The sequence below is a fragment of the Saccopteryx bilineata genome, chromosome 1 (assembly GCF_036850765.1).
Source record: "Saccopteryx bilineata isolate mSacBil1 chromosome 1, mSacBil1_pri_phased_curated, whole genome shotgun sequence".
Taxonomy (NCBI): Eukaryota; Metazoa; Chordata; class Mammalia; order Chiroptera; family Emballonuridae; genus Saccopteryx; species Saccopteryx bilineata.
Window position 1 is genome coordinate 404822609 of NC_089490.1, and position 25889 is coordinate 404848497.

The 25889-nt window shown below is 63.9% G+C and overlaps 1 protein-coding gene across 2 annotated transcripts; it reads left to right on the plus strand.

Moving 5' to 3' along the window:
- Window positions 1-253: 253 nt before the first annotated feature.
- On the plus strand, window positions 254-4191 carry MRGPRG (MAS related GPR family member G). 2 transcript variants are annotated; one of them, XR_010728392.1, is made up of 3 exons: window positions 254-331; window positions 2143-3217; window positions 3719-4191. XR_010728392.1 is itself a non-coding variant. In XM_066254085.1 (2 exons), the coding sequence occupies exon 2, from the start codon at window positions 2175-2177 to the stop codon at window positions 3033-3035; it is 861 nt and encodes a 286-aa protein (XP_066110182.1). In that variant the 5' UTR covers window positions 254-331; window positions 2143-2174; the 3' UTR covers window positions 3036-4191. The 2 variants fall into 2 exon arrangements, 1 of the variants encoding a protein (XP_066110182.1); XM_066254085.1 differs by having other exon boundaries at window positions 2143-4191.
- The last annotated feature ends 21698 nt before the right edge of the window (window positions 4192-25889 follow it).

Here is a 25889-nt window from a genome sequence, read left to right on the forward strand (position 1 = left end):
CCTGGAAGGTGTGGCTCTGCCCCATGGACTGGGGGAGGGGGCAGTCCAGAGGGGAGGGCAGAGGAGAAAGGCAGGGACTGGCCCACACCGGGGACAGCTCCCTCTGAGCTCATTCCAAGAACAGGGAGCTCCCTCCGCCCACTTCCAGGGAACTGGTCCGGTGCCCACGGTCCAGTCAGCCGGGCCCCAGGGGACACGAGAGGATTTAGGGCCTGGTGGTGAGCGTTGCCTCCCCAGCTGGTCTGAGAGAAGAACCGGACAGCAGGCGAGAAGGCTCTGAGCCCCTCTGCCAGGCCCACCTGCTCCCAGGTCGGCTCTGGGAACCCCCGAGGTCAGTCTGGCTTCCGTGAGGAGGGACACTGCGGAGTGGGGAGGGAGTCGGGGGCGGCTGACTGAGGAGCAGGCTTTAGAGCCAGGGCTCTGGGGCCTCCTTTGGGTATAGGGGCTGATGCACCCATCTGAGAGCTCTGATGAGCACCCAGCCCACCCACCCCTCCCTCACCTTCTTCCAGGAGCGGAAGCTCCCTCCTCACCCTCCCCAGAACAACCCAGCAGTCTGCTCAGTTCCCTCCGTATACGAGGGAAACTGAGGCCCAGAGAGAGGAGGGTCAGCACAGTCACCCCATTGCACCAGAGGCCAACCTGGCTCACTGGACCTCCAAGAGAGGACTGCTATGGGCCCTGGCCGGTTGGCTCAGTGGTAGAGTTTCAGCCTGGCATGTGGAAGTCCTGGGTTCGATTCCCATCCAGGACACAGGAGAAGCGCCCATCTGCTTCTCCACCATTTCCACTCTCCTTCCTCTCTGTCTCTCTCTTCCCCTCCTGCAGCCAAGGCTCCATTGGAGCAAAGTAGGCCTGGGCGCTGAGGATGGCTCCACGGCCTCTGCCTCAGGTGCTAGAATGGCTCCAGTTGCAACAGAGCAATGCCCCAGATGGGCAGAGCATCACCCCCTGCTGGGCATGCCGGGTGGATCCCGGTCAGGTGCATGCGGGACTCTGTCTGACTGCCTCCCCGCTTCTAACTTAGGAAAAATACAAAAGAAAAAAAAATAGAGGACGGCTACGTGCCAGTCACAGGGCAAGGCCCAAAGTGGGAGGCAAAGGTGACACCCCCCCTGGGGACAAGGCCAGCCACAGAGACAGGAGCCAGTTGTTGAGGACACTTGGGGTGCGGGTGAGGCAGGGGTCTCAGAGCCGGATTGTGGAGGTTTCAGGGCCTCATGGGGGGGGGACCCAGGTAAGTGGGGAGGGGACAAGGGTGCTCGGTGGGGGGACAGCCCAGCAGAGGCGGCCAGCAGAGACCCAGGTGTGTATCAGGTGGGCTGTGTCTCTGTGTCTGCTCCTCCTGCTGTCTCTCCTCCATCTCTCCCTCTGTCTGTCTCTGTCTCTCTGCCTCGCTGTCTCTCCCCCCATGCCTCCCCCACCCCCACCCCCTCACCTCCGTGACCTCTGCAGCGGAGAACAAGGATCAGGATGGATTCTGGGAGAGGAGGGGGCACAGGAGAGGCAGGAGGCTGCCCTGAGCTGCCCCTACCTGACCTCCCCACAACCAGTGCTTTCTCACCTTGGGGAACGGGGCATCCCAGAGTGAGCCCGCCAGCCTGGACCAGAACAGGACTCTTGTCCCCTTGCTCCTGGAAACGGGCCAATAGCAACACTTGTGTTAGCTTTTCCTCCAGAGGACCCGGGGCCCTGTGACCTGTCACCAAAGTCCCTACACCCACAGGGTCCCTGATGTGGAGGAGGGAGGAGACCCCTACACGTGTGGTCCCCACGGGTGTCCCCTTGCCTGCCGAGACCTGTCCACCCATCGGCGACCTTTGCCTGCCGTTTTTCATTAACTGTGCGGCGCCCTGTGAATCTCTGGCTGGCTGTTGGGGGGGTGGGGGTGGAAGAGAGGGCCTGCCTCCCCAGTTACGGTCATCATCTATGCTGCATTAGGCACGGCTTACAGAATCCTCCCCTTACACGGGGGTCAGGGAGGCCGGAAGGCTGAGAATTCCCGGGGAAGGGTGGACCCGGAGCTGCAGCCATATCCCTCCGGCGGCACCCAGAGCGCGCCCTGTAGATCGGGGCGCCGGCCCCGCCTTCCCGGGCAGTGGAGGAATGATACTAGCAGCGGGGTGTGCCACCTCCTTCCAGGGTCCCGCGGGACGGCCACCCCGCCAGCCAGCATGTTCGGGCTCTGGAGGACCTTCACCAGCGTGGTGTTCTACCTGACCCTGGCCGTCGGCCTCGGGGGGCTGCTGGGGAACGGGCTGGTGCTCTGGCACCTGGGCCTCCGCATCAAGAAGGGCCCCTTCTCCGTCTACGTCCTGCACCTGGCCGCGGCCGACTCCCTGTTCCTCGGCTGCCAGGTGGTCTTCTCCATCGTCCAGACCGCCCTGGGCTCCGAGGACAGCCTCTACCTCGTGGTCACCTTCCTGGGCTTCGCCACGGGGCTGTGGCTGCTGGCGGCCTTCAGCCTGGAGCGCTGCGTGTCCGAGATCTTCCCCGACTGCTACGCGAGCTGCCGGCCCCGACACGCGTCCGGCGTGGTGTGCGGGCTGCTCTGGGCGCTGACCCTGCCGGCGGTGCTGCTGCCGGCCCACGCCTGCGGCCAGCTGCGGGCCCGCGCGCGCCCCCTGGCCTGCCTGCGCTTCCACGCGGCCAGCGTCGCCTGGCTGCTGGCGCTGGCCTGCGTGGCCGGCGTGGCCGCGCTCGTCCTCTTCCTCTGGGTGGCCTGCTGCTCGCGGCGCCCGCGGCCCAGGTTCTACGGCGCCGTGCTGGGCTCGGGGCTGCTGCTGCTCTTCTGCGGCCTGCCCTACCTCTTCTACTGGAGCCTGCGGCCGCTGCTGCACTTCCTGCTGCCCGTGTTCCCGCCGCTGGCCACCCTCCTGGCCTGCGTCCACGCCGCCTCCAAGCCGCTCATCTACTTCACGGCCGGCCGGCAGCCCGGCAAGCGCGAGCCTCTGCGGGCCGTCCTCCAGAGGGCCCTGGGGGACGGGGCCCAGCTGGGGGCCGCGGGGCTGTCCCTGCCCATGAGCCCCCTCTAGGGGGACGGGGCCCCGCCCAGCCCACCCCCACCTCGTCGCCAAGCCCTTCCAGGACCACGTGGGACCCCCCGCCTCTTCCCTGCTTACTTGCTCTGGGACCCCAGGGCTGAGAACAAGAGTGACAGCTGTGGTCCTGACCCACCCCCACCCCCCACGAAGGATGGGGGAGGATGAGAAGAGAGGTGACCCCACGGCACACGTGGGGAGGGGAGGTTTCCTTGAGGACTGTCCTTACATGGCACGCACTAAGATCATGCTGTAGATTCTTCCCCTTCTCTGCCTGGGGGCAGGTCCCAGAAACCCCCAGGTGGCCGCCCCCAGGGCCTGCCCAGCAGTCTTCTCCGTGGCCACCAGGTGGCGCTGCTTCCCTACAAAATACATCGCCAAGTCGTTTCACTGCAGAAGGGAGGGCGCGCCCCTTCCAGCCCCGCGATGGAAGGACGCCACGTGTCCTGGACACTCCGCTGCCTGGGGGGGTGCTCTCGCCCTAACGCCCACCTCCACCTTGCCCTTCTCTCCAGAATCCTTTGCTCACCCCTCCCCCCACCACTGCCCGCCCCTGCAGACCCTGCCCAGCCAGCGTTTGCCCTGGGGTTTTCCTTATGGAGACAGACAGCAAGAGATGTCTTTGCTTTCAAAGTGCAAATCATTTTATGTGGTTTCTGAAATTTCCTTTTTAAAAGAGTTCACGGTGCCCATCAAGACATCCAAGCCCTACGGATAACACTGAAACGCGAAATCAGCAAAACTCTTTGGACCCAGGAGGGGGAGACATTTTGAGAGGTAGCAGCTTCCTGACTTGTTTATATTTTTAACAGAGACCCACAGAAATTCCTACTTTTTACCCAAATGAAGACATTCTATACGTGCTACGTGACCAGAAAGCATTTTACACTCACAGGATAATTGTTTTATAAAGTTGTCTCTTTTCTTTTTTTTTTTTTTTCATTTAAAATGTAATGTGTTGCTTGACCAGGCGGTGGCGCAGTGGATAGAGCATCGGACTGGGATGCAGAGGACGCAGGTTCAAGATCCCAAGGTCGCCAGCTTGAGCGCGGGCTCATCTGGTTTGAGCAAAGCTCACCAGCTTGGACCCAAGGTCGCTGGCTCCAGCAAGGGGTTACTCAGTCTGCTGAAGGCCCGTGGTCAAGGCACATATGAGAAAGCAATTAATAAACAACTAAGGTGTAGCAAAGAAAAACTGATGATTGATGCTTCTCATCTCTCTTTGTTCCTGTCTGTCTGTCCCTGTCTATCCCTCTCTCTGACTCTTTCTCTGTCTCTGTTAAAAAAAAAAAAAAGCAATGTGTTGTTTTATGATGGGAATTTGGGGGCAGGGAGTGGACACTAAGAAGCAGGAAGAAACCCTGGCCGGGCAGCTCAGCTGGTTAGAACATCGTGCAGATACACCAAGGTCATGGGTTCGACCCTGAGTCAGGGCACAGGGCACAGACAAAAATCCACCAGTGAGTGCATCAATAAGTGGAACAACCAACTGATGTTTCTCTCTCTTTCTCTCCCTTACTCCTTCTTTCTAAAATCAGTAAATTTTAAAAATATATATTTTTAAAGTTTTTTTTAAAGAAAGAGTAAGAAGAAGATAAACTTCAGCCCAGAGACTCGCCCCCTTGCAGACTCTCTCCCTCTGTGGGGAGAGCCCGGTTCTGGCCACATCGAGTCCCCTGCCCCGCCTCCCGCTTGGTGCCCTTAGGACTGGGTGATTCCAGCAGAGGGAGGCCAGGGAATGGGGGACGGACCTGCCCCCACCGTACGTAGGGGAGGGGAGGGAGCCAGAGGGGCCTTCCGTTCCTGTCATGCTTTCTGCCGGACCTCGAGGTCAGAATGGGACAGTTTCCGAGGAGAGGAGCCCAGGGGTCAGCCCCATCCTCCCTGTCCCAGGAAATAGCTGCAGTGGCCCCTGTGGAGCCGGCAGAGACAGGTGGGCAGGCGGGCAGCTGACAGCATCTGGGCCGCGTGATAAACGGGACCCATCTGGACAGATGGGGAGTTTGGGGACCTCTGGCCTCACAACCCGCGGCTGGGGTGTAGGGATGCCGGTCTGAGCCCAAAGGAGCTGGCAGGTGTCCCTGGTCCCGGAGAAGTGCACGGTCAACTGGAGAGACAGGCTGGCCCGGGGCGGGGCTCCCATCCTGCCGGCCCCTTCTAGCTGGGCAGCCTCCAGCAGGTTTGCCGAAGGAGGTGAGCAGCGTGGCCTTCCCGGGTCTGGGAGGGACCGCGGGCAACCCGGCACTGTGGGTCAGTCCTGACCGGCAAGGCTGACAGTGACACCTCTCCAGGCTCGGGGCAGAGCTCCCTACGTCTGGCCGGCCCTGACTCGGCACGCCCAGGGAGCTGCCTGCTGGGGTCCTTCTCCTGACACCCCCTGCCCAGCCACCGGGTCTGTCCTTGTATCTGTCTGTCTGTCCCGTGCCGCCAGGGGCTTCCCGGTGGAGGGTGGGGGTGGGGGACATGGTCTCGACAACTCTGGTATACCATGATGTGGCCGGAATCGAACGCCACTGAAGGGAGTCTGACCAGGATGGTCCCGGACTCCGGAAGCTCCGTGGCCCGCCCAAGCCCTGACCACTGACCTGAAGCCTCAGCGGGAGGTCAGTAGGGGAGGACCCAGGGGGCTCACTGCACAGTGCAGCCACCCGGGGACCCACAGCTCCCTTGACCACACTCTCCCCTTCCGGCCAATAAACAGTGTGAGCGCCAAACCGTGCAGGGCAGACACTGGGCAGGAGATCAAGGAATGGACGCACCACGGGGTAGCCCTGTCCCCAAGGAGTCTGGACCTCGTGACCTCATCGCCCCCCAAAGGTCCCAGCTCCTAATGCCATCACACGGCGAGGTCAGGGCTTCCACACACGACTCCAGTCCATGCAGCTGGTTATGGCCAGGATAAAAGGGAGGCGATTGGGTCCCAGGACTTAGGGAAACCCGCTGGACTTGGCCATGGACTAAGCGTGGCTGTAGAGTCGGTCTCCTCGTCCCAAGGGCGCCTCAGATGAGCGCTCTCCATGTAGGAGAGGGGCCCCCGGACTGTCATCACCCCTCGGGCACCTGCCTCTGCCCCTGTGGGAGCTGACCCCACTGCACTCAGCTTTGGGCGTGGGCTGGCCCTGGATAAGGGCCGAGGGGTCCAAAGTGCACAGATGGACCTGGAACCCGGAGGAAAACTGCTCTGAGGTCCCAGGACGCCCCGTTCCTGTGTGTGATCGCCCTGTGGCAGCCCCGGGCGCCAGGGCGGGGGCTTTGAGAACAAACCCAGACCCTCCAGATGCCGCTTAGGGCCGTTAACAAACACGCTTCAGACTCTGGAGACCGCCCGGTATCTCTAGGGGGCAGCAGAGACCCTGTGTGGCCCGAGAGCCCACCGGGCAGCACCGGCCAGGCCCTTGGGGGGTCACCTCCTGGGCCAGAGGTCAGCACCTGGTTACTTGCAGCCTGCAGGTGGGGACCTTTCTGACGGCCACAGTAATTAACCCTTTTTCATTAGTTACCAGCACTTAATGACTGGGAGGTTTCACATCAAAACCCAGACTTCCGGCCCCTCCTGACTGTCAGATGCCCACAAGACTCACCACACGGTCACTTGGCCATGGGGGTGCGGGGGCGGGAGCGGGGGGCTGGGAAGTGAATAGGTCCTTTTACTCCCCCTTTTTCAGGGTGAAAAGCAGGGAAAAACAGACCCCGGGAGTCCCATGTTTCAAGAAAAATGGGAGAGCTCATTTCTCAGTGGACATGACGAGTGTTCCTTCACATTTCATGTGGCACTGATTAATTCCCCCACGAGAATTGATACTCACCCCGCCCTGACTGGGCCCCTTCATTCTGCAGGTGGAGAAACTGAGGCCCGGGCAGGGTGGGGGCTGCCCTCTCTGAGGGACGTGTGAGCACATCTGAAGTGCAGGCGGGGGTCACAGGCCCTGGGGCTTCCAGCGAGCAGGCCCCTGTCTCAGCCCGGACCCCCCACCTCCACGGCTGCTCCCAGACAAGCTGGCCCTCCTGGACAGCTTTCGGTGGGGGAGCCAGGCCCTGTCTGGCCAGAGAGCCCAGGGACCCGGCAGCAGACAGACAGACAGCCGGACAGGGCCCCCTGCCAAGGCTTCCTCCTCGTTAGCCTCTCGTTAGGAGGCTGCCGGGCATCTGCTGGTGGGCCGCGGGCCAACCCCTCCCCAGGCAGCCTTTGTGGGGGGCACTGAGGACTGGGTGACTGCCCGCTCAGAGTAACTCCTCCGATGCCCCCACAGGGACTCAAAGTCTTCACTAGCATCACACTGGGGGGGGGCACAGTCTCACTCACTAAACCAGAGCGGTAAGTGTGGCCTAGTGGGCATCAGTCCCCAGGCCTGGCTGCCAGAAGCCACGGCGTGGGGAGAGCAGCACTTCACGGTTAAACGCGGCCCTGGCTGCCACACAGCAGCAAGAGAGTGGGGGGGGGGCCCTGGGGGCGCTGGGAGAGCCCTGGTCGGCCATGCCTCCCATCTGCTGTGACATCAGGCACGGCACCCATCTCTGCTGTTCTGCTGTTCACACCATCATGACCATCACTGTCATCTCCCTCATCACCATTCCTCCTCCTTCCCAAAGTGTTCCCAGTGTCTAGCTGAAGATGGAGGAGGGAGGGAGGGAGGGTGGAAGGGAGCCACCTCACGCCCCCTCCACCTCCGTGGGCCTCAGTTCTTCTCCCCCCAGCTCCACAGTCCACGGATTTGACCCCAGCTGTGTCTGAGTCCCCGCCCAGCCTCCTGGGCAGGTCCGGGCACCTGTCTGCAGGCTCAGGGGAGCAGGGGGGTGGGGATCCGTGTTGCTAACCCAGCACTCCCCGTGCTGGGCCCAGGACTGTTAGGTGCTCAGTGAGGGCTGATTAGGGGAGATCGGGGCCCCATCTGCATGAGGGCATGAGGTCAGGTAAACTGAGGCACAGAGAGGCTGAGGGGCAGGGCCCAGGCTGTGGACCTGCAAGGTTTTCCACCTCCACCTCGATGATGTGATAAGTTGGGGCAAGGGAATAGCCAGAGGGTCAGGCTGGCAGGAAGAGCGCTCAGGGCCACCCAGGCCGCCCCTCTGGGCGCCCCCAGCCCTGAAGGCTGCAGTCTGGGGGCCCCTCCTGGCCAGTGGTGCATGGGAGCTCCTCTGGAAGAGGCAGAGGCGCCCCACCCCCCACACTGAGGCCGGAGCAGGTGGAGGCGAGCAGGGCTGGGCTGAGATGCTGGCTGGGCAGGGGAGGGTGGGCAGAGCAGGGGTGGGTAGGCCGGGAGGGAGCCGGGTCCCCAAGGCAGTGGGGAGTGACCCGGAAATAGAGGGGAGACCGGTTGAATCCGTGCGCCCCTGACTTGCGCTGTGATCTGTTGCCCACCCTCACTGAGCCAACTCCCCCCTGGAGAAAGGAAGAGGCCACGGGAGGTCAAGGGGGTGCCCGGCTGGGGGGGGGTCTTCCTGGTGTTTATTTCTCACTGTGACCCCCTAAGCCGACCTGTCAGAGGGAGGCGGGCGTCCGGGGGCAGTTAGGTAACAGCGCACGCGGCAGAGCGGCAGACCGCGGCTGCGGCTGGACCAGATCCGTCCGCTGCGCCCGGCAGGGAGGCGGCTGCAGCGCTGGTCCCGCCGGTGGCGGCTGGAGAGGATACTGCAGGCGCCGGTGGAGCGCACGGGTGGGGGCAGTTGTGAGTCCAGCTGGGATCCTGGTCTCCCTGACACCCCCGGGAACCGCCGCCCCTGCACCATCGCCCACTGCACCGCCCCGCAGCACTGGCGCGTGTCCCCGCCCCCTTGCGCCCCTCGGACACGCCCCTCGAACTTCCGCCAGCTCCGGAGCTTCAGGGTCGCTGCCAAGAATTGACTGGGCTCGGCCCTGGCTGCCCGGTCGGTGGCGTTGGCTGAGCAGAGACTCGGAGACTCGACTCGAGGAGGACCAGCCCGCCCGGAGGAGGGAGACAAGCCCGCACCCTCATGCCTTGCTGCACGGTGAGTGCCACCCGCCTGGGGAGGGGACTTCGCGCAGCCCTGGGAGGAAGGGCCACACTGCGGTCATGGTGGTGGGCGCAGTGATCGCTGGATTTGGACGTCTGGAAACTTGGTGGCAGGTGGCAGGTTGCAGGAGTCGGGTTTCTCACTGACTCCTCCCCGGGTCCCCAAAGGGTGGCTGAGTCTGCCCCCTGGGCCCCAACAGCGCCCGGCTGCAGAGTTGAGTGGGCAGCGGGCCCCCAGGGCAGCGCACAGAGCCCACAGGGGCCCGTGCTGCATTGCACCCACAGCCGGGCCAGCGCCACCCTTAGGGGACCAGCGAGCCCCCTCCCGGTGGGGAAGCCGGACAGGGCAGGAGCTCTCAGGGTCGGAGGCCCCTTCTCACCCTCGCCAGTGCCTGGACATCTGCATTCTTTGGCCTGCAACACTTTTCTTTAAAAAAAAACAGACTTGAGAGGGAATATTTATAATTTTGGACCTCATGGCCTTGGCAGAATGGAGGACAGAGCTGAGAGGTACTCTGGGCAGTGATTGGTGTACTCCAGAGCTCTGGGTGCAGACCAGCATCCCCAGCCCCAGAGGGCAGCCCCCCAGGCCTGAAATCTTGGGGGATCTGACCTTCGGCCTGGGGTCTGGGTTCCTGGAATCACTTGGGGCGGAGGGGGGGAGGCAGTGACAGTTAAATCATGGAATCATGGAGCCAGCCTGTGTTCACCAGGTGCTCCAGAAGGTCTGTGCCTTTGCCCTGAGGGAACCGCCCTCAGTTACACGCTCGCCACTGATGTTTATGTAACAAACTGGTTCAGGCACATGGTGAGGGAGGCTTTCATGGGGCAGCAGGGGCCAGCCCTGGACCCTTCATGGACCTGTGGGTCAGACAGGGCTAGCTGACCACGCCTGGGGCCTGCTCGGAGGTGGGTAACGGGACTAGGGTTATGTCAGGGGCCTGGACACGCATCCCTGTTCCTACCCTGGTGCGTGTTCTGGGCGAGTGCCGGCATTGTCTCCCTGCCTCACTTTCCCCATCCGTGAAATGGGACAATGGTATCGATCGTCGTGCTCACCCCGCCGTTTCTGTGAGAATTCTATGCGCTCCTGTGTGTGGGGTGTCCTGCAGGTGGGGGCACAACACTGTGTGTGTGTGTGTGTGTGTGTGTGTGTGTGTGTGTTGGCTGTTGTCAGCAGATATTTAATGGGACGTTCATTAATTTGATGTTGTGTTTTCCACTCATCTTCAAGAACTAACATATTGAAAGTCTCAGCTAAGCAGGGAGCTCTGAAAAGGCTGGCTGGCACAAGACACGGTGCCCACGGGCGAGGTGGGGAAGAGTCCCCGGGTTTGGGGCGTGAGGCCCCACAGTGCACAGTCAAGGGCTCTGCCGAGGCCGATGGCTTGGTGGGTGCCTGGCGTCTGTCTGGGCTCTGCCCCCGGGGCGGCTGTCCACATGGGCGGGCACCGCCAGACTCAGTAGCCACCAACCCTGGGTCCCAGCCTCTCACCCAGCAGGGAGGACGCTACCCTCCCAGGCCAGCAGGGGGCGCACCCAGACCTTTCCAGAGGAGCCCAGCCAAGGCAAAGGGACGTCAGATCTGCTGGGCACCCTGGTGCCCCTGTAGGAGCCCTGGGTTGGCCCACACCCTCCCTGAAGATGATGTCTTCCTCTGGTCCGGAGGCTGGACCCCAGCCGCTGCCCCACAGGGGACCCAGCTCCGTCCGGTTCCTCGACAGCCCGCAGCCGCTGGCCGGCTCCTCGGCTTGGCTGGCCGGTGGAGGTGAAGAGAGAAATACTAACTGGGCCAAGAGGGATGGCATCGGATTCGCAGGCTCTACTCCCGCAGCCAGGAAAGGAGGGGCAAGCAGCAGAGGGGGAAAGGCCCGGGGTCCCTCGGGGCTCCACCCAGCAGCCCCCAGGTGCTGGACCTCTCCCTGCAGGAGGACCCACAGAGGTCCGTGGGACAGGTCCTTCCAGAGCTTGGGTGCAAGCCTCTGTCTGGGGAGGGTTAGCTAGACTCGCTTCTCCTAAAGAGCAACCGTGGAGAGGGGGTGGGCACAGGGGCCTGGGAGCCAGCAGGACCCGGAGGGGGGGCGGGGGGAGCTGTGAGCCTGTATTAGATTCTTTGGGGTGCAGCAGGGCAGGTGGGGAGCCGGACTGATGTGTAGGCAGGATGAGGGGAGCTAGGCAGGCTCCTGGCTGAGGTCCTGTCTTCTTTCCCAAGGAGCCCCCACAGCCCCCTGCCCCCGGGCCCTGCGCCTGGACACCTGCCTGCCAAGTTCTAAGTCACTTCCCTTCCCTCAGCCCCCCGTCCCCTGCTCCCCCAGACCCTGTGGTCTCCCTTCCCTCAGCCCCCCGTCCCCTGCTCCCCCAGACCCTGTGGTCTCCCTCCCCTCAGCCCCCCGTCCCCTGCTCCCCCAGACCCTGTGGTCTCCCTCCCCTCAGCCCCCCGTCCCCTGCTCCCCCAGACCCTGCGGTCCCCCTCCCCTCAGCCCCCCATCCACTGCTCCCCCAGACCCTGTGGTCTCCCTCCCCTCAGCCCCCCGTCCCCTGCTCCCCCAGACCCTGTGGTCTCCCTCCCCTCAGCCCCCCGTCCCCTGCTCCCCCAGACCCTGTGGTCTCCCTCCCCTCAGCCCCCCCGTCCCCTGCTCCCCCAGACCCTGCGGTCCCCCTCCCCTCAGCCCCCCATCCCCTGCTCCCCCAGACCCTGTGGTCTCCCTTCCCTCAGCCCCCCGTCCCCTGCTCCCCCAGACCCTGTGGTCTCCCTCCCCTCAGCCCCCCGTCCCCTGCTCCCCCAGACCCTGGGTCCCCTTTCCCTCAGCCCCCCGTCCCCTGCTCCCCCAGACCCTGTGGTCTCCCTCCCCTCAGCCCCCCGTCCTCTGCTCCCCCAGACCCTGTGGTCTCCCTCTCCTCAGCCCCCCGTCCCCTGCTCCCCCAGACCCTGTGGTCTCCCTTCCCTCAGCCCCCCATCCCCTGCTCCCCCAGACCCTGCGGTCCCCCTTCCCTCAGCCCCCCTGTCCCCTGCTCCCCCAGACCCTGCGGTCCCCCTTCCCTCAGCCACCCATCCCCTGCTCCCCCAGACCCTGTGGTCCCCCTTCCCTCAGCCCCCCGTCCCCTGTCCCCTGCTCCCCCAGACCCTGTGGTCCCCCTTCCCTCAGCCCCCACCGTCCCCTGCTCCCCCAGACCCTGTGGTCCCCCTTCCCTCAGCCCCCCCGTCCCCTGCTCCCCCAGACCCTGTGGTCTCCCTCTCCTCAGCCCCCCGTCCCCTGCTCCCCCAGACCCTGCGGTCCCCCTTCCCTCAGCCCCCTGTCCCCTGCTCCCCCAGACCCTGCGGTCCCCCTTCCCTCAGCCCCCCATCCCCTGCTCCCCCAGACCCTGTGGTCCCCCTTCCCTCAGCCCCCCGTCCTCTGTCCCCTGCTCCCCCAGACCCTGCGGTCCCCCTTCCCTCAGCCCCCCCGTCCCCTGCTCCCCCAGACCCAGCGGTCCCCCTTCCCTCAGCCCCCCGTCCCCTGTCCCCTGCTCCCCCAGACCCTGTGGTCCCCCTTCCCTCAGCCCCCCATCCCCTGCTCCCCCAGACCCTGTGGTCCCCCTTCCCTCAGCCCCCCCGTCCCCTGCTCCCCCAGACCCTGTGGTCTCCCTCCCCTCAGCCCCCCGTCCCCTGCTCCCCCAGACCCTGTGGTCTCCCTTCCCTCAGCCCCCCGTCCCCTGCCCCCCCAGACCCTGTGCTCCCCCTTCCCTCAGCCCCCCGTCCACTGCTCCCCCAGACCCTGCGGTCTCCCTTCCCTCAGCCCCCCGTCCCCTGCTCCCCCAGACCCTGCGGTCCCCCTTCCCTCAGCCCCCCGTCCCCTGCTCCCCCAGACCCTGCGGTCCCCCTCCCCTCAGCCCCCCCGTCCCCTGCTCCCCCAGACCCTGCGGTCTCCCTCCCCTCAGCCCCCCGTCCCCTGCTCCCCCAGACCCTGCGGTCCCCCTTCCCTCAGCCCCCCCGTCCCCTGCTCCCCCAGACCCTGCGGTCTCCCTTCCCTCAGCCCCCCGTCCCCTGCTCCCCCAGACCCTGCGGTCCCCCTTCCCTCAGCCCCCCCCCGTCCCCTGCTCCCCCAGACCCTGCGGTCCCCCTTCCCTCAGCCCCCCATCCCCTGATCCCCCAGACCCTGTGGTCTCCCTTCCCTCAGCCCCCCGTCCCCTGCTCCCCCAGACCCTGCGGTCCCCCTTCCTTCAGCCCCCTGTCCCCTGCTCCCCCAGACCCTGCGGTCCCCCTTCCCTCAGCCCCCCATCCCCTGCTCCCCCAGACCCTGTGGTCCCCCTTCCCTCAGCCCCCCGTCCTCTGTCCCCTGCTCCCCCAGACCCTGCGGTCCCCCTTCCCTCAGCCCCCCTGTCCCCTGCTCCCCCAGACCCAGCGGTCCCCCTTCCCTCAGCCCCCCGTCCCCTGTCCCCTGCTCCCCCAGACCCTGTGGTCCCCCTTCCCTCAGCCCCCACCGTCCCCTGCTCCCCCAGACCCTGTGGTCCCCCTTCCCTCAGCCCCCCCGTCCCCTGCTCCCCCAGACCCTGTGGTCTCCCTCCCCTCAGCCCCCCGTCCCCTGCTCCCCCAGACCCTGTGGTCTCCCTTCCCTCAGCCCCCCGTCCCCTGCTCCCCCAGACCCTGTGGTCTCCCTTCCCTCAGCCCCCGTCCCCTGCTCCCCCAGACCCTGTGGTCTCCCTCCCCTCAGCCCCCCCCGTCCCCTGCTCCTCCAGACCCTGCGGTCCCCCTTCCCTCAGCCCCCCGTCCCCTGCTCCCCCAGACCCTGTGGTCCCCCTTCCCTCAGACCCCCCCCCGTCCCCTGCTCCCCCAGACCCTGTGGTCTCCCTTCCCTCAGCCCCCCGTCCCCTGCCCCCCCAGACCCTGTGCTCCCCCTTCCCTCAGCCCCCCGTCCCCTGCTCCCCCAGACCCTGTGGTCTCCCTCCCCTCAGCCCCCCGTCCCCTGCTCCCCCAGACCCTGTGGTCTCCCTCCCCTCAGCCCCCCGTCCCCTGCTCCCCCAGACCCTGCGGTCTCCCTCCCCTCAGCCCCCCGTCCCCTGCTCCCCCAGACCCTGCGGTCCCCCTTCCCTCAGCCCCCCGTCCCCTGCTCCCCCAGACCCTGCGGTCTCCCTTCCCTCAGCCCCCCGTCCCCTGCTCCCCCAGACCCTGCGGTCTCCCTTCCCTCAGCCCCCCGTCCCCTGCTCCCCCAGACCCTGCGGTCCCCCTTCCCTCAGCCCCCCGTCCCCTGCTCCCCCAGACCCTGCGGTCTCCCTCCCCTCAGCCCCCCGTCCCCTGCTCCCCCAGACCCTGCGGTCCCCCTTCCCTCAGCCCCCCGTCCCCTGCTCCCCCAGACCCTGCGGTCTCCCTCCCCTCAGCCCCCCGTCCCCTGCTCCCCCAGACCCTGCGGTCCCCCTTCCCTCAGCCCCCCGTCCCCTGCTCCCCCAGACCCTGCGGTCTCCCTTCCCTCAGCCCCCCGTCCCCTGCTCCCCCAGACCCTGCGGTCCCCCTTCCCTCAGCCCCCCGTCCCCTGCTCCCCCAGACCCTGTGGTCCCCCTCCCCTCAACTCTCCCCCCCCCCCCCCCCCCCCCCGTCTCCTGCTCCCCCAGACCCTGCTGCCTCCTGCCTCACCTGGTCCCCAAACCTGCCAGGGCTCACACGAGGCTCCCCCCTGCCCCCTGCCTCCTCACACTTTGGGGGGGGGCAGGGCCAAAGACGCCCCAATGCTGCCAGCCAGAGAAGCCTGCTCGTTGCCCAGCACCAGGGTGACCCAGGAAGTGTCCTGAGGCTCTTCTGAGCATTCACAGCTCCGCTAGCTGAGTCGTGAGCCAGCATGTTCCGGGTGGCAGTCCCTGGCTGGCACATAATTCACCCTTGTCACACCCATGTTGGTCTTCCAGACCCCTGGCCATCCCTGAGCCCATGGACCACAAGGGACTTCCTCCTCACATGCATATCCAGGACAACACATGGCTTCCCAGACAAGGGGCTGCTGGGAGACCCCGCTTCCTGGTCCTGGGTCCCCAGGGATCCAGGGAGCCATCAGCCGCTCCTGCTGCCCAGGTTTGGAGCTAGCAGGGAGGGGCTGCTCCGTTCCCTCTCGGGGTTGGCCTGCCCTTGAACGGCCCCGACTAGGGGGCCTGAGCCCCAGCAGCCCCCAACCCTGGCCAGGGAGGCCATGGCCACAGAGCTCAGAGCCTCCTGTCCGGGCCTGGGGCCACCCCATCTCTGTCGCTAGCCCCTGCTGCCCGCTGTAGCCACAGGCCTGGTCTTGGCGTCCTTGTCAGGTGTGTGAAGGAGAAAGCCAGGTTGCTCAGGCTCCTGGCACAGATGGGGCCTGTCAGCTGCTTTAAGTTGCAGCTGGCCTCCTCGTCGCAGGCGGGCTAGGCCTGTCTCTGTCTCCTCTGCCCAGACGCTCTCCCTGCCCTGCAGGTTGTCCGCAACGTCCAGAGGGCACAGGACAGGAGGGGCGGCTCCCATCAGAGAAAGTCCCCCCTCCTCTGAAGGCCCCGCCCCTGACTGAGCCTGCGGGCAAGTGTTGTGCCCAGAGCTACAGCAAGGAGGCCCAAGTGCCCAAACATCCAGGGAGCACTGGACACAGGCCGGGGTGGTGCCCGAGGGGCTCACGGCCCAGCCAGAACACCAGCACTGGACACAGGCCGGGGCCAGAACACCAGCACTGGACACAGGCCGGGGCGGTGCCCGAGGGACTCACGGTCCAGCCAGAACACCAGCACTGGACACAGGCCGGGGCCAGAACACCAGCACTGGACACAGGCCAGGGCGGTGCCCGAGGGGCTCACGGTCCAGCCAGAACACCAGCACTGGACACAGGCCGGGGCGGTGCCCGAGGGGCTCACGGTCCAGCCAGAACGCCAGCACTGGACACAGGCCGGGGCGGTGCCCGAGGGGCTCACGGCCCAGCCAGAACACCAGCACTGGACACAGGCCGGGGCGGTGCCCGAGGGGCTCACGGCCCAGCCAGAACACCAGCACTGGACACAGGCCGGGGCGGTGCCCGAGGGGCTCACGGCCCAGCCAGAACACCAGCACTGGACACAGGCCGGGGCGGTGCCCGAGGGGCTCACGGTCCAACCAGAACACCAGCACTGGACACAGGCCGGGGCGGTGCCCGAGGGGCTCACGGCCCAGCCAGAACACCAGCACTGGACACAGGCCGGGGCGGTGCCCGAGGGGCTCACGGTCCAGCCAGAACACCAGCACTGGACACAGGCCGGGGCGGTGCCCGAGGGACTCACGGTCCAGCCAGAACACCAGCACTGGACACAGGCCGGGGCCAGAACACCAGCACTGGACACAGGCCGGGGCAGTGCCCGAGGGACTCACGGTCCAGCCAGAACATCAGCACTGGACACAGGCCGGGGCCAGAACACCAGCACTGGACACAGGCCGGGGCGGTGCCCGAGGGGCTCACAGTCCAGCCAGAACACCAGCACTGGACAGAGGCCGGAGCGGTGCCCGAGGGGCTCACGGCCCAGCCAGAACACCAGCACTGGACACAGGCCGGGGCGGTGCCCGAGGGGCTCACGGCCCAGCCAGAACACCAGCACAGAGAGCTGGGTGAATGGGAAGCAGGGGCCAGACAGGAAGCTTCCAGGAGGCCTCCCTGGAGGAGGGGGAGAGACCCCGGGTCCCCAAGGCCAGGCTGGATCCCCAGCAGGTGAGCCCCCCACCCCTCCAGCCCCCTTTCTTTCCTGCACCCGAGACACCTTTCCCTGCCCCCGAGATGGAGAAGGGCCTCCTTTGGTTCGGGGAGTCACTGCCCAGCTTCAGTGCCCTGCAGATGCCTGCCCTCTGCCAGTCACCACCCAGGAGCCCACCTGAGACCCCCATCAGAGCCCTGGGGGGCCTCAGTCTCCCCACCTGCACAGGGGGTGTATCTGAGTTTCCTGGGGTGGCTGGAACCGAGCCCCACAGATGGGGGGAGGGGAGGCTTAAACAGCAGGCGTTGACTCTCTCACAGTCCGGAGGCTGGAAGTCTGAGACCAAGGTGTGGGCAGGGCTGGCTCCTCCTGAGGCCAGGAGGGAGGGAGAACAGAGTCTAGGCCCCTGTCCCAGCTTGCAGCGGGGTGCTGGCCATCTTTGCCATTCCTTGGCTTGTAGGGGCATCCCGGTAGCTCCAGCCAGCCGGACAGGTTCCAGCGAGGCTGCACTAGCCCCCAGAGGTCAGGAAACCTCCCTGCTTCCCCATTTCTGCCAGCGCAACTTCCTCTCTCGCCAGCAGGGGTCGCTGTGGGGTAAGGGTTTGCGGAAGGGCCCCTGGAGGATTTTGCCTGAACCCCATCCTTTTACGGACCCAGCAGGGAACAGGTGGGGTGGAGATGGGGAGCTGAGACCAGAGCCATGCCCAGCTGGGCCGCCGGAGCCAGAGGCTACCCATGTCCACAGTGTGCCCACCCATGGACAGGGAGCTGGGCAACTCTATGAGTTAACGAATTCTTGTGGATGGCTGAGAAGGACCAGGGCCACTCCCAGCAGTGGACCGCACCCACCCTGACCCCTGGGTGTCGGTGGAGCGCCCCCCTGAGCCAGGTACAGACGCTGCCGTGCGCAGGCCCTCTATCATTCCATCCTAAAGACCTGGGCAAGATGGTGTTATTAAAATCACTTCCCAGATGGGAGGCTGAGGTTCAGAAAGGTCACGCAGCCTGCCCTGCCGTGTGTTACTAGACGGGAGTCCCAGATATTTGGGTGACTCATGCCTACCTTTCTCCACCCCCTCCTCCCTCAACAGTTATCTTTGAGAGAGGACAGGATTACCATACGTTCTTGTATCATCAAGATGACTGCGGCTTTGTTTCCCGGTAACAGCACAAAGCTTCTTAATGGACGGCTCAAGGTGAACTACCGGCAACCACTCACACCCTAGCATAAATTAGCAGGGAGCACTGGTGTAACCTGTTCGCAGCAGAACAGGATGCGGAGCAGTGCGTATCCAGAGGCCACTGAGCACAGCAGCGACCTTCACCCTGGATTTGGGCCTCCAACAGATACCAAGGCACTCGGGGTCAGCTGTTGGAGGCGGGGCGACGATTCTGTTGGACGGAGCTGAGGGGCCTGTGGACGCGGGTGGTGCTCAGGCAGGACCTTCTCGGGAGTCCACCTCCCGCCCCAAGTGGGGCAAGGCAGAGACGGGAGCTGCGGGCCCAGCCTGGCCGTGCGTGCAGCCACGGTGGGAGGCCCAGCCCAGCTCTCCCCTCCCGAAAGCCGTTCTCAATACTCTGTGGGTCAAATAAGTTTGCAAATATGATGTATATGTTTGCTCGCTGATAGTTTGCATTGGGTGTGGGGGACGGGCTGTAAGCAGGCAGGGTTAGTTATATATATTATAGCCTAAAGCTTAAGACTAAGCCTTTCCCACCCTTTTAATACTTAGGGTCTTTTCAAAACTAAGCTTTTCCCCACACCCTGGACTGTTGCATGGTAGAGGGTGGTGCACTCTTATGAGGAATCCCATTTATGCTTCAGATAAATGACTTTGTATCAGAGACTCCCTGGTTTGTATATTGAATTAAAGGTTTTGATTGTTACACTATAAAATGGGGGCAGACCAGGAACCCGCTCTCTGGGTTCCTGAAAATAGCATTGAAGCAGGGCAGAAAAAGGCCACGTGGAGGAGAGGAGAGGCAGCCAAGATGGTGGAGTGCTGAAGGAGAAGCCAGTTTGTGCAGAGAGAAGGAGATGGGGGACAGAGGTGAATAAGGCTGGTGAGCTAGAAACCTTTGATTCTAGGAAACTCGGATGAGTCAGTGGCTTTGGGAGCCCTGAATGGAAAGGGAAGTAGTGTTTCACCACTGTGTGTATTTCTCACTTGCCGAGTGCAAGCTAGGATTAAAGCTAATGGCCCACCAGTTCTTGGCTCCATTGTTTCATTACCAACTGTCCAAATCAAATTCGAACCTGCATGGCTGGGCGGCTGTGATGGTGGCTGTGGCTACTGGCTTTACACCCTCTTTGTTTCTCTGCCTTTGGTGAATGGATGAGGGAGGACCCCCTTCCTTTCCCCCTGGACCCCCCCATGTCCACCACATGCCCCTTTTCTGTCGGGGCGGCAGTATGAGGGGTGAGCTGCAGCCTGCTGGCCTGTCCCAGGACACCCCGGGTCCCTGACAGCTCGAGAGAGCCATACCTGGGCTCAGCCGGACCCCAGGCTTCTGGCTGCGTGCACCTACAGCTTCGATGAGGTGCCGGCCCCCCAGACAGGAGCCGCCTGGTGGGGAGGAGGGGCTGGCCTGCCCTGTGCTCACTGCCTCACTCCTGCGGGCAGGGCCAGACCAAGGACTGCTTGGCACCCATGGAGATGAACACGTGGCATGTCTGCGTTGATCTGTTGCTATGGGCGACCACATGGTCTGGTTTTTTCAAATGCTGGACCAGCCTTGCATTCCTGTGATGAGCCCCCGCCTGGTCATGGCCTATGATCCCATGGACGTAGCGCTGGGTTTGGTCTGCTAATAGTTTGTTGAGGACCACTGCACCGATGTTTGTGACAGTGCGTGGTCTCCCAGAATGCGCATGTTGACATCGTAACCCCGGATGTGACGGTTTCCGAGGTGATCAGGTCGTGAGGCTGCAGCCCCCGAGGATGGGGTTAGTGCCCTTCCTTGTCAGAGGGACCCAGAGTGCTTGCCCGTCTTTCCACCATGTGAGGACACCACGAGCAGACGGCAGGGTTCCTGGGAAGAAGGCCCTCGCCTGAACCCCACCACGCCGGCACCCTGATCGGCCTGACTTCCCCGCCTGCAACACACCGGGGAACAAAAGTCTCTTGTTGATGAGCCACAGAGTCCGTGGGACTTTGTCACAGCAGTGCCCACGGACTAGGACAGCTTCCCTCCCCGTCCCAAAGGCCATAGCTTGAGTGGATATGTCAGCTCCGGTCACTTCCTAAATATGCCTGAGTATGGCCATTTCCCGACCTGCCTTTCTACCATCCTGAAACAAGCCTGGACAACCGTACCTAGTCCTCCGGCACGGGGCCTCACCCCACTGATAGCCAGAGAAATGTTTCTTTGTTTAAAAATACAAAAGCCCTGGCTGGTTTGCTCAGTGGTAGAGCGTCAGTTTGGCGTGCAGGAGTCCCAGGTTCGATTCCCAGCCAGGGCACACAGAAGAAGCGCCCATCTGCTTCTCCACCCCTCCCCCTCTCCTTCCTCTCTGTCTCTCTCTTCCCCTCCGCAGCCAAGGCTCCATTGGAGCAAAGATGGCCCGGGCGCTGGGGATGGCTCCTTGGCCTCTGCCCCAGGCGTTAGAATGGCTCTGGTCGCAACAGAGTGATGCCCCAGATGGGCAGAGCATCGCCCCCTGGTGGGCGTGCCAGGTGGGTCCCGGTTGGGCGCATGCTGGAGTCTGACTGTCTCCCCGTTTCCAACTTCAGAAAAATAAAATAAATAAATAAGACCATGATATTCACGTCTCAGACGCCTCCCCACACATACACACTTCAAGTGGCTTCATCCCCATCAAAATACAATCACACCCCTCACGCGTCCCAGGAAGCGCGCAGGAAGGGGCCCCTGCCAGGCTCCCCGGCTTTGCAGGTGCCCACCCCCTCACTCTGCCCCGCCATGCTGGCCTCCTGGCGTGACGTGAACACACCAGCCAGTCCCTCTGCCTGGAACGCGCACAGCCCCGAGATGCCAGGGTCTCCTTCACGTCACCCGGGTCCCCGCTCAGAGATCACAGTGCACAGTGGAGTTTTCCGGAGGCTGCGGGCATGGCACGGGGCAGCGGACCGAACACGGATGCCCGTGTGAGAACCAGGTGGCTTCCGTGGAGCCAGACGTGAAGAAGACTCTCAAAAAAAAAAAAAAAAAAATCCGACGATGCCACTCTTTCCACTGAGTGTCGTTGACTTTGGAAACCCTGGTTAGCTTTCAGAACCAGGTTCATGTAACAGGTTGGTCCCGTTGCTCCTGGCTGCCCAACGCCAAACCGGGAGGGCATCCCAGCAAAGGCCCCGTCGCCCACCATGCCCCTGAGGAAACCCTCACCACCCGCCCCAACCTCCAAAACGGAGGGCAGAGGGACAGGAGGGGGCAGAGCCCAGATCAGCTCTAGACTGTGGCTTTCAGGACCCTGAGGCCGTGTCCTCAAATGAAGACCCAGGACCCAAGCATTTAAAACGGGAAGTTCAACTTGCGAGGGCCTGGCTCTGACTCGGTGCTGCCAGCACCGCGGGTGTTCAAACGGGAAGCGAATGCATGAACCCCCAAGGTCACCCACTGTCCTGGGGAAGTGTGCCCACCTCCAAAGCCTCAGCACCTGTCCATGGGACCTTATTTGGACATAAGGTCTTCGCAAATGTAATTAAGTGAAGGCGTTCCAAATGAGATCATTCTGGATGCGTCCTTATACTACGAGAAAGGGAAGGGAGATTCAAGACACGGACACACGGAGGGGACAGGCCCAAGGGACAACGGAGGCAGCCACTGAAGGGACGTGTCCATGAGCCAAGAAACACCAAGGACGGCCGTCACCTCCTCCGGCTGAATCCCAGCTTCTGAGTCTGATGCTGCGGTGGCTGAGAAGAGGCAGCGGGTGGTCCAGCTAAGCTCCAGGTGGTCCCGCCGGAGCCGGGAGAAAGCGGCAGCTTCCTGACGAGCGACCCACCTGCTCCTCCAGGGAGTGGCCAGCGCATGGGACCTCCGGGCGCTTCTCCGTGACCGTGAAGGGTTTCCCAGGCACGCCGTGGCCCGCCCCGGCCCTGCTCCCTCCTCAGTGCCAAGTGCCGTGGGCACCCACCCCTGCCCAGGAGGGCCGGAGGCTGACCCCGATCTCAGCTCCGAGAACTGACCCTGTCACCGCACGCGCCGTCCGAGCCCAGCGCAGCGTGCGTCCAGGGGGACTCAGTACCACACGCTCCCCGGGGGCCAACACGCCCTGTCCACCTCCCGTAGGGTCCCACCATCCTGTCCCTCCAGGCCGGAGAGCAGGGACAGTCACTGAGAGAGGGGGGACGACCCACTTCATTATGTCGCTGGCACATCAGGAGTTAGCCCGAGTCAGGGGCGGAGACGTTAGTCTGTGCGTGTGGGAGAGCGAGACACAGACAGAGGGACAGAGACAGAGGGACAGCAAGACGGACAGAGCCAACGGGCGGGCAGCAGTCCTGCTCAGGAAGCCCGGGCACGGTGCCAGTGCCACCCAGAGGCCCCAAGGGAGATTCAGCAGCTGAGTTTCACAGGTTCCCCTGAGATCAGAACACGGCCATGACTCAGTGCTCACACCTGACTCGGTGACTCAGTCCATGAAGACATCGCCACACAGTGTCTCCCTGGGGGGAGGAGGGGGAGGTACATGTCGGGAGACACATCTGAGGACATGGTGCCTCTCTGCTCATCCCCACAGCCTTCGGCCTCTGCCCCATTGAGGGGGGGGGGGTTGAGGCCGTGGGGACCAGGCTGGAGGGCAGGGGCGTCCTGTCACGCCCAGCCCCCTCCTGCACCCGGGATACAGCCCCAGCTTGCAAGCTGGGCAGGCCTGGTGTTCGGTCCTGCCTGGCCTGGAGCTGGTCACTCAGCCTTGAGGGGGTGGGGAGAAGGGTGACCCGCCTCCACCATCCGTCATGCGTGGAAACTGGGGGACATGGTGCCGGGCACGTACCAGGCGATCGATAAATGCCAGAGCCATTCTCATGATTAGCCGCTGTTTTCCGTAGACCGTGTCCGGGCGTCCTGGGGGACAGCTCAGCCTCACAGCGCAGGTCCGGGGACTGGGATCAGCGAGGACATTTCCAGAGCTGCCCCGGAGTGTCCGGCAAATTCCACAGGCCTCACTGTCCCTGGGCTGAGTTTGCCCTTAGGGTGGCAGGGAGGGGAGTGGGGACCAGGCCCCCCACCCTAGCCATACCCCCGGGTCACCCCGCTGCTGCCCAGAGTAACCAGGCCAGTGTCCAGCTAGGAGTCAGGGGTCCAGCCTACGCTCAGCTGAACCCCTTACTACATACTTGGGCCTCAGTTCCCTAACCTGGGAAGTGGGGAGAAATAGTTATTGCTGCCTCCACTGGCTTGGAGAGGACCGAGGAGAGAACAGGTGTGAGAACACTGGCCACCACTCTTGGCTCAGGTCGTCATCGTCCCCTGCCCGCCCACCCCCCATGGCCCAAGCCCCCAGCAGGCATCCCTGGAGGTGCCTTCCCTGAAAGGGGCCCAGGTGTGTTCCCACCTGTCCTGGCTGCCCCAGCCTGTCCCGGGGAGGCAGGTGTAGTGGAAGGGGCGGGGCTTACAAGGTTCTATTCTGAACCCGAGCCTCATCGTTAATTAGACGGCAGAGCATGGAGAGATGCTCTCCTGGATGGTGAACCCTCACTGGCGGTGAGAGCCTGGTGGCTTCTTCCCTGCTCCGTGCCTCAGTTTCCCCACCTGTTAAATGGAGCCTAGTGTGACCTGCCTCAGAGGTTGTTGGGTACATTAACGGACTCGGTGTGTCTAGCGCCCCTCAGCGTGGCACCGGGGGGTCAGGCGGGGGATCCCACAATCCCCGCGGACCAACCACCCGGAACTATGAGGTGTGATCCTCAACGGTTGAGCATGTATTTCTCCTGGAGCGGGGTTCTCAGCCTCGGCAGTACTGACATCTGGGCCGGGTCATTCCTTCCCTTCCCCTTGTGCAAAAGGGCTGGGCTGTCCCGAGTGTTGATGGGGGTCTAGTGGCATCTCTGGTCTCTGCCCACCAGATGCCAGTAGCCCCCAACCCCCAGTCGTGACAACCAAGGGTGTCTCCAGACATCGTCCTCTGTCACCTCGAGAGGCGAGGTGACATCATCCTTAACTAAGAACTCCATTCTCTGGACATGAATGGAAGCCGTCCCGACTTTAAACGGGATGATGCTTGCTCAAGGGTCGGGTCCTCCATATGTGCAAAAGTGTGGTTTTTAAAAAAATTTCACGTCTCCTGGGCAGATCTGTCTGAGTTATCGGAAACTGGGAGCTGAGTAAGGCCATCTGGTGACCCAGCCCAGGGAGTGGGTGAAGCCTCACCCAGACTCCACCTCCCACCCAGCCTCTGCCATCCTCTGGGTCCTTCCTGCCCCCACACGACAGCAGGCCAGGTGCCCCCTTGACCTCTGCCCTCAGCAGTGCCATTTCACCAAACTAAGCTGGCCCCCAACAGCCTGCTCCATCTGTAACTGGAAACTCACTAGGCAGCCCGACAGCTCCGCCCAGGGGACAGGGGGCAGGGGCTGTTTATCCCCTCTGGACTGGCCCCCGCGGCCAGCCCTGGGCCAGGGTCCCACACAGGCAGCCCGAGAGCTCTGCCCAGGGGACAGGGGCTGCTTATCCCCTCTGGACTGGCCCCCGCGGCCAGCCCTGGGCCAGGGTCCCACGCAGGCAGCCACAGCCTAGCCTTGTGCCAGGCTCCATAGAGCCACACAGCCAGCCGGTCAGCGGTCAGCGTTGGCCCCACACTGCCCAGACCCCCTCCTGAGAGTGTGGAGGCCACTGCCCCAGGGCCCCACCCTGACCCCGGGCATCCTTTCTGAGCACTTCTGCATCCAGAGGCCTCAAGGTGACCATGGGGAGGGGGGACCCGGCTGTCCTGGTGGTGGTGGGAGCTCAGAACAGGCCGCAGCAGCACACCCACCTCCTTATGCCTTGCCCGCTGATGCACACCAGGGGCTGGTGCCCCCTGCCTGTGGGAGACCCAGCACCCGGCTTAACGCGTGTGTGGGTGGCGCTCAGGCTGGGGGCAGCAGCCGGAAGGAAGGCACAGGCAGGAGCCAGAGCAGGAGCTGGGCTGGCTGTTTGGGGCAGAGCTAAGGGAGGCACGCCTGCCCTGCTCTCCTCCAAGAAGCAGGGGCACCCCACCACTCCCGGGGCTGGGCTCTCCCAGGCTCCAGCCCCCACAGCCCTCCCTGCAGGTGTTAGGGACTGCCCTCTCAGCCCAACATAAAGCGAAAACATGGAAAGGCACCTGACCTCTGGCAGCTTCAGATGGTGGGAAGGACCTGTCTCCTGCCTTGAAAGGGGACAGAGGGGACAGACGGAAAGGTTGTCTGGAAAAAGCTCCCGCCTTCCTCCCTCAGCCCTGGGCATCCTACTTTATCTGCAGTGCCTGGACTTGCCGGGCTCCAGCTGGTCTGGCCTCTGGGGACAGATGCTGGGACAAGGCCCCGCAGGCTCTGAAGACCAGGCTGAGGTTCCGCACACAGCCAGGGAGGCTGGCGGTCACGATGCATCACCGGGGAGGGGAAGACCTCTCACCTGGCTTCTGTCTGGGGTTGTTCGGTCAAATTAGAGTGTCTCTTCTACACAGGAGGACTTCTGGGGTCTAGAAAGGTCTCTGGAGGCAGAAGGGGTGAGGGGGGACACACAGCAGGAAGTCACAGGGGGTGAGCTTTACACCAGAAAGTCCTGAGAAAAAGGTACAGTTAGAAACGTGCAGTGTGACTACGGGCCTTGAGCCCACATGTTGTAGGACAAGGGCCAGCTTTCCGGTCTCCCTCTTGTGTTCTGCTGGCTCCCGTGACTGGGGGGCCAATGCTGACAGTTTTCTTGAGCTCAGAAGGAGAGAGGGAAGCACCCCACACTCTGGCGAGCATGGGCAGCGCACACATCCCTGACCTTGGCACTCTCCCGCACCCCTAAGTGCAACGAACCCCTAAGGCTGACCCCCCTGGCCACCCCACCCGCCCCCTCCCATCCTCCTGCCCCTTTTCAGGGGAGTGTGCCCACCGACCTGTGGCCACCGCCTCCGAAGGCCCTGCCCAGTGAGCGTGCGCCCCGGCGTGGGCGCGCCCCAGGGAGAGGGAGGCGGGGGCGTGGCCAGGCCTGAGCGCGGCCAAGACTGGGGTCTCTAGCGCGCCCGCTCCGGCGTGGCCAATCCCGCCCGGGTTTTGCAGCTGCCGCGCCCTCTTCCCTCCTCTCCCCTCCCTCT

What these genes read in the sequence shown, in the direction of transcription:
- MRGPRG (XM_066254085.1), top strand. Translation starts at nt 2,175, where the DNA reads ATGTTCGGGCTCTGGAGGACCTTCACCAGCGTGGTGTTCTACCTGACC.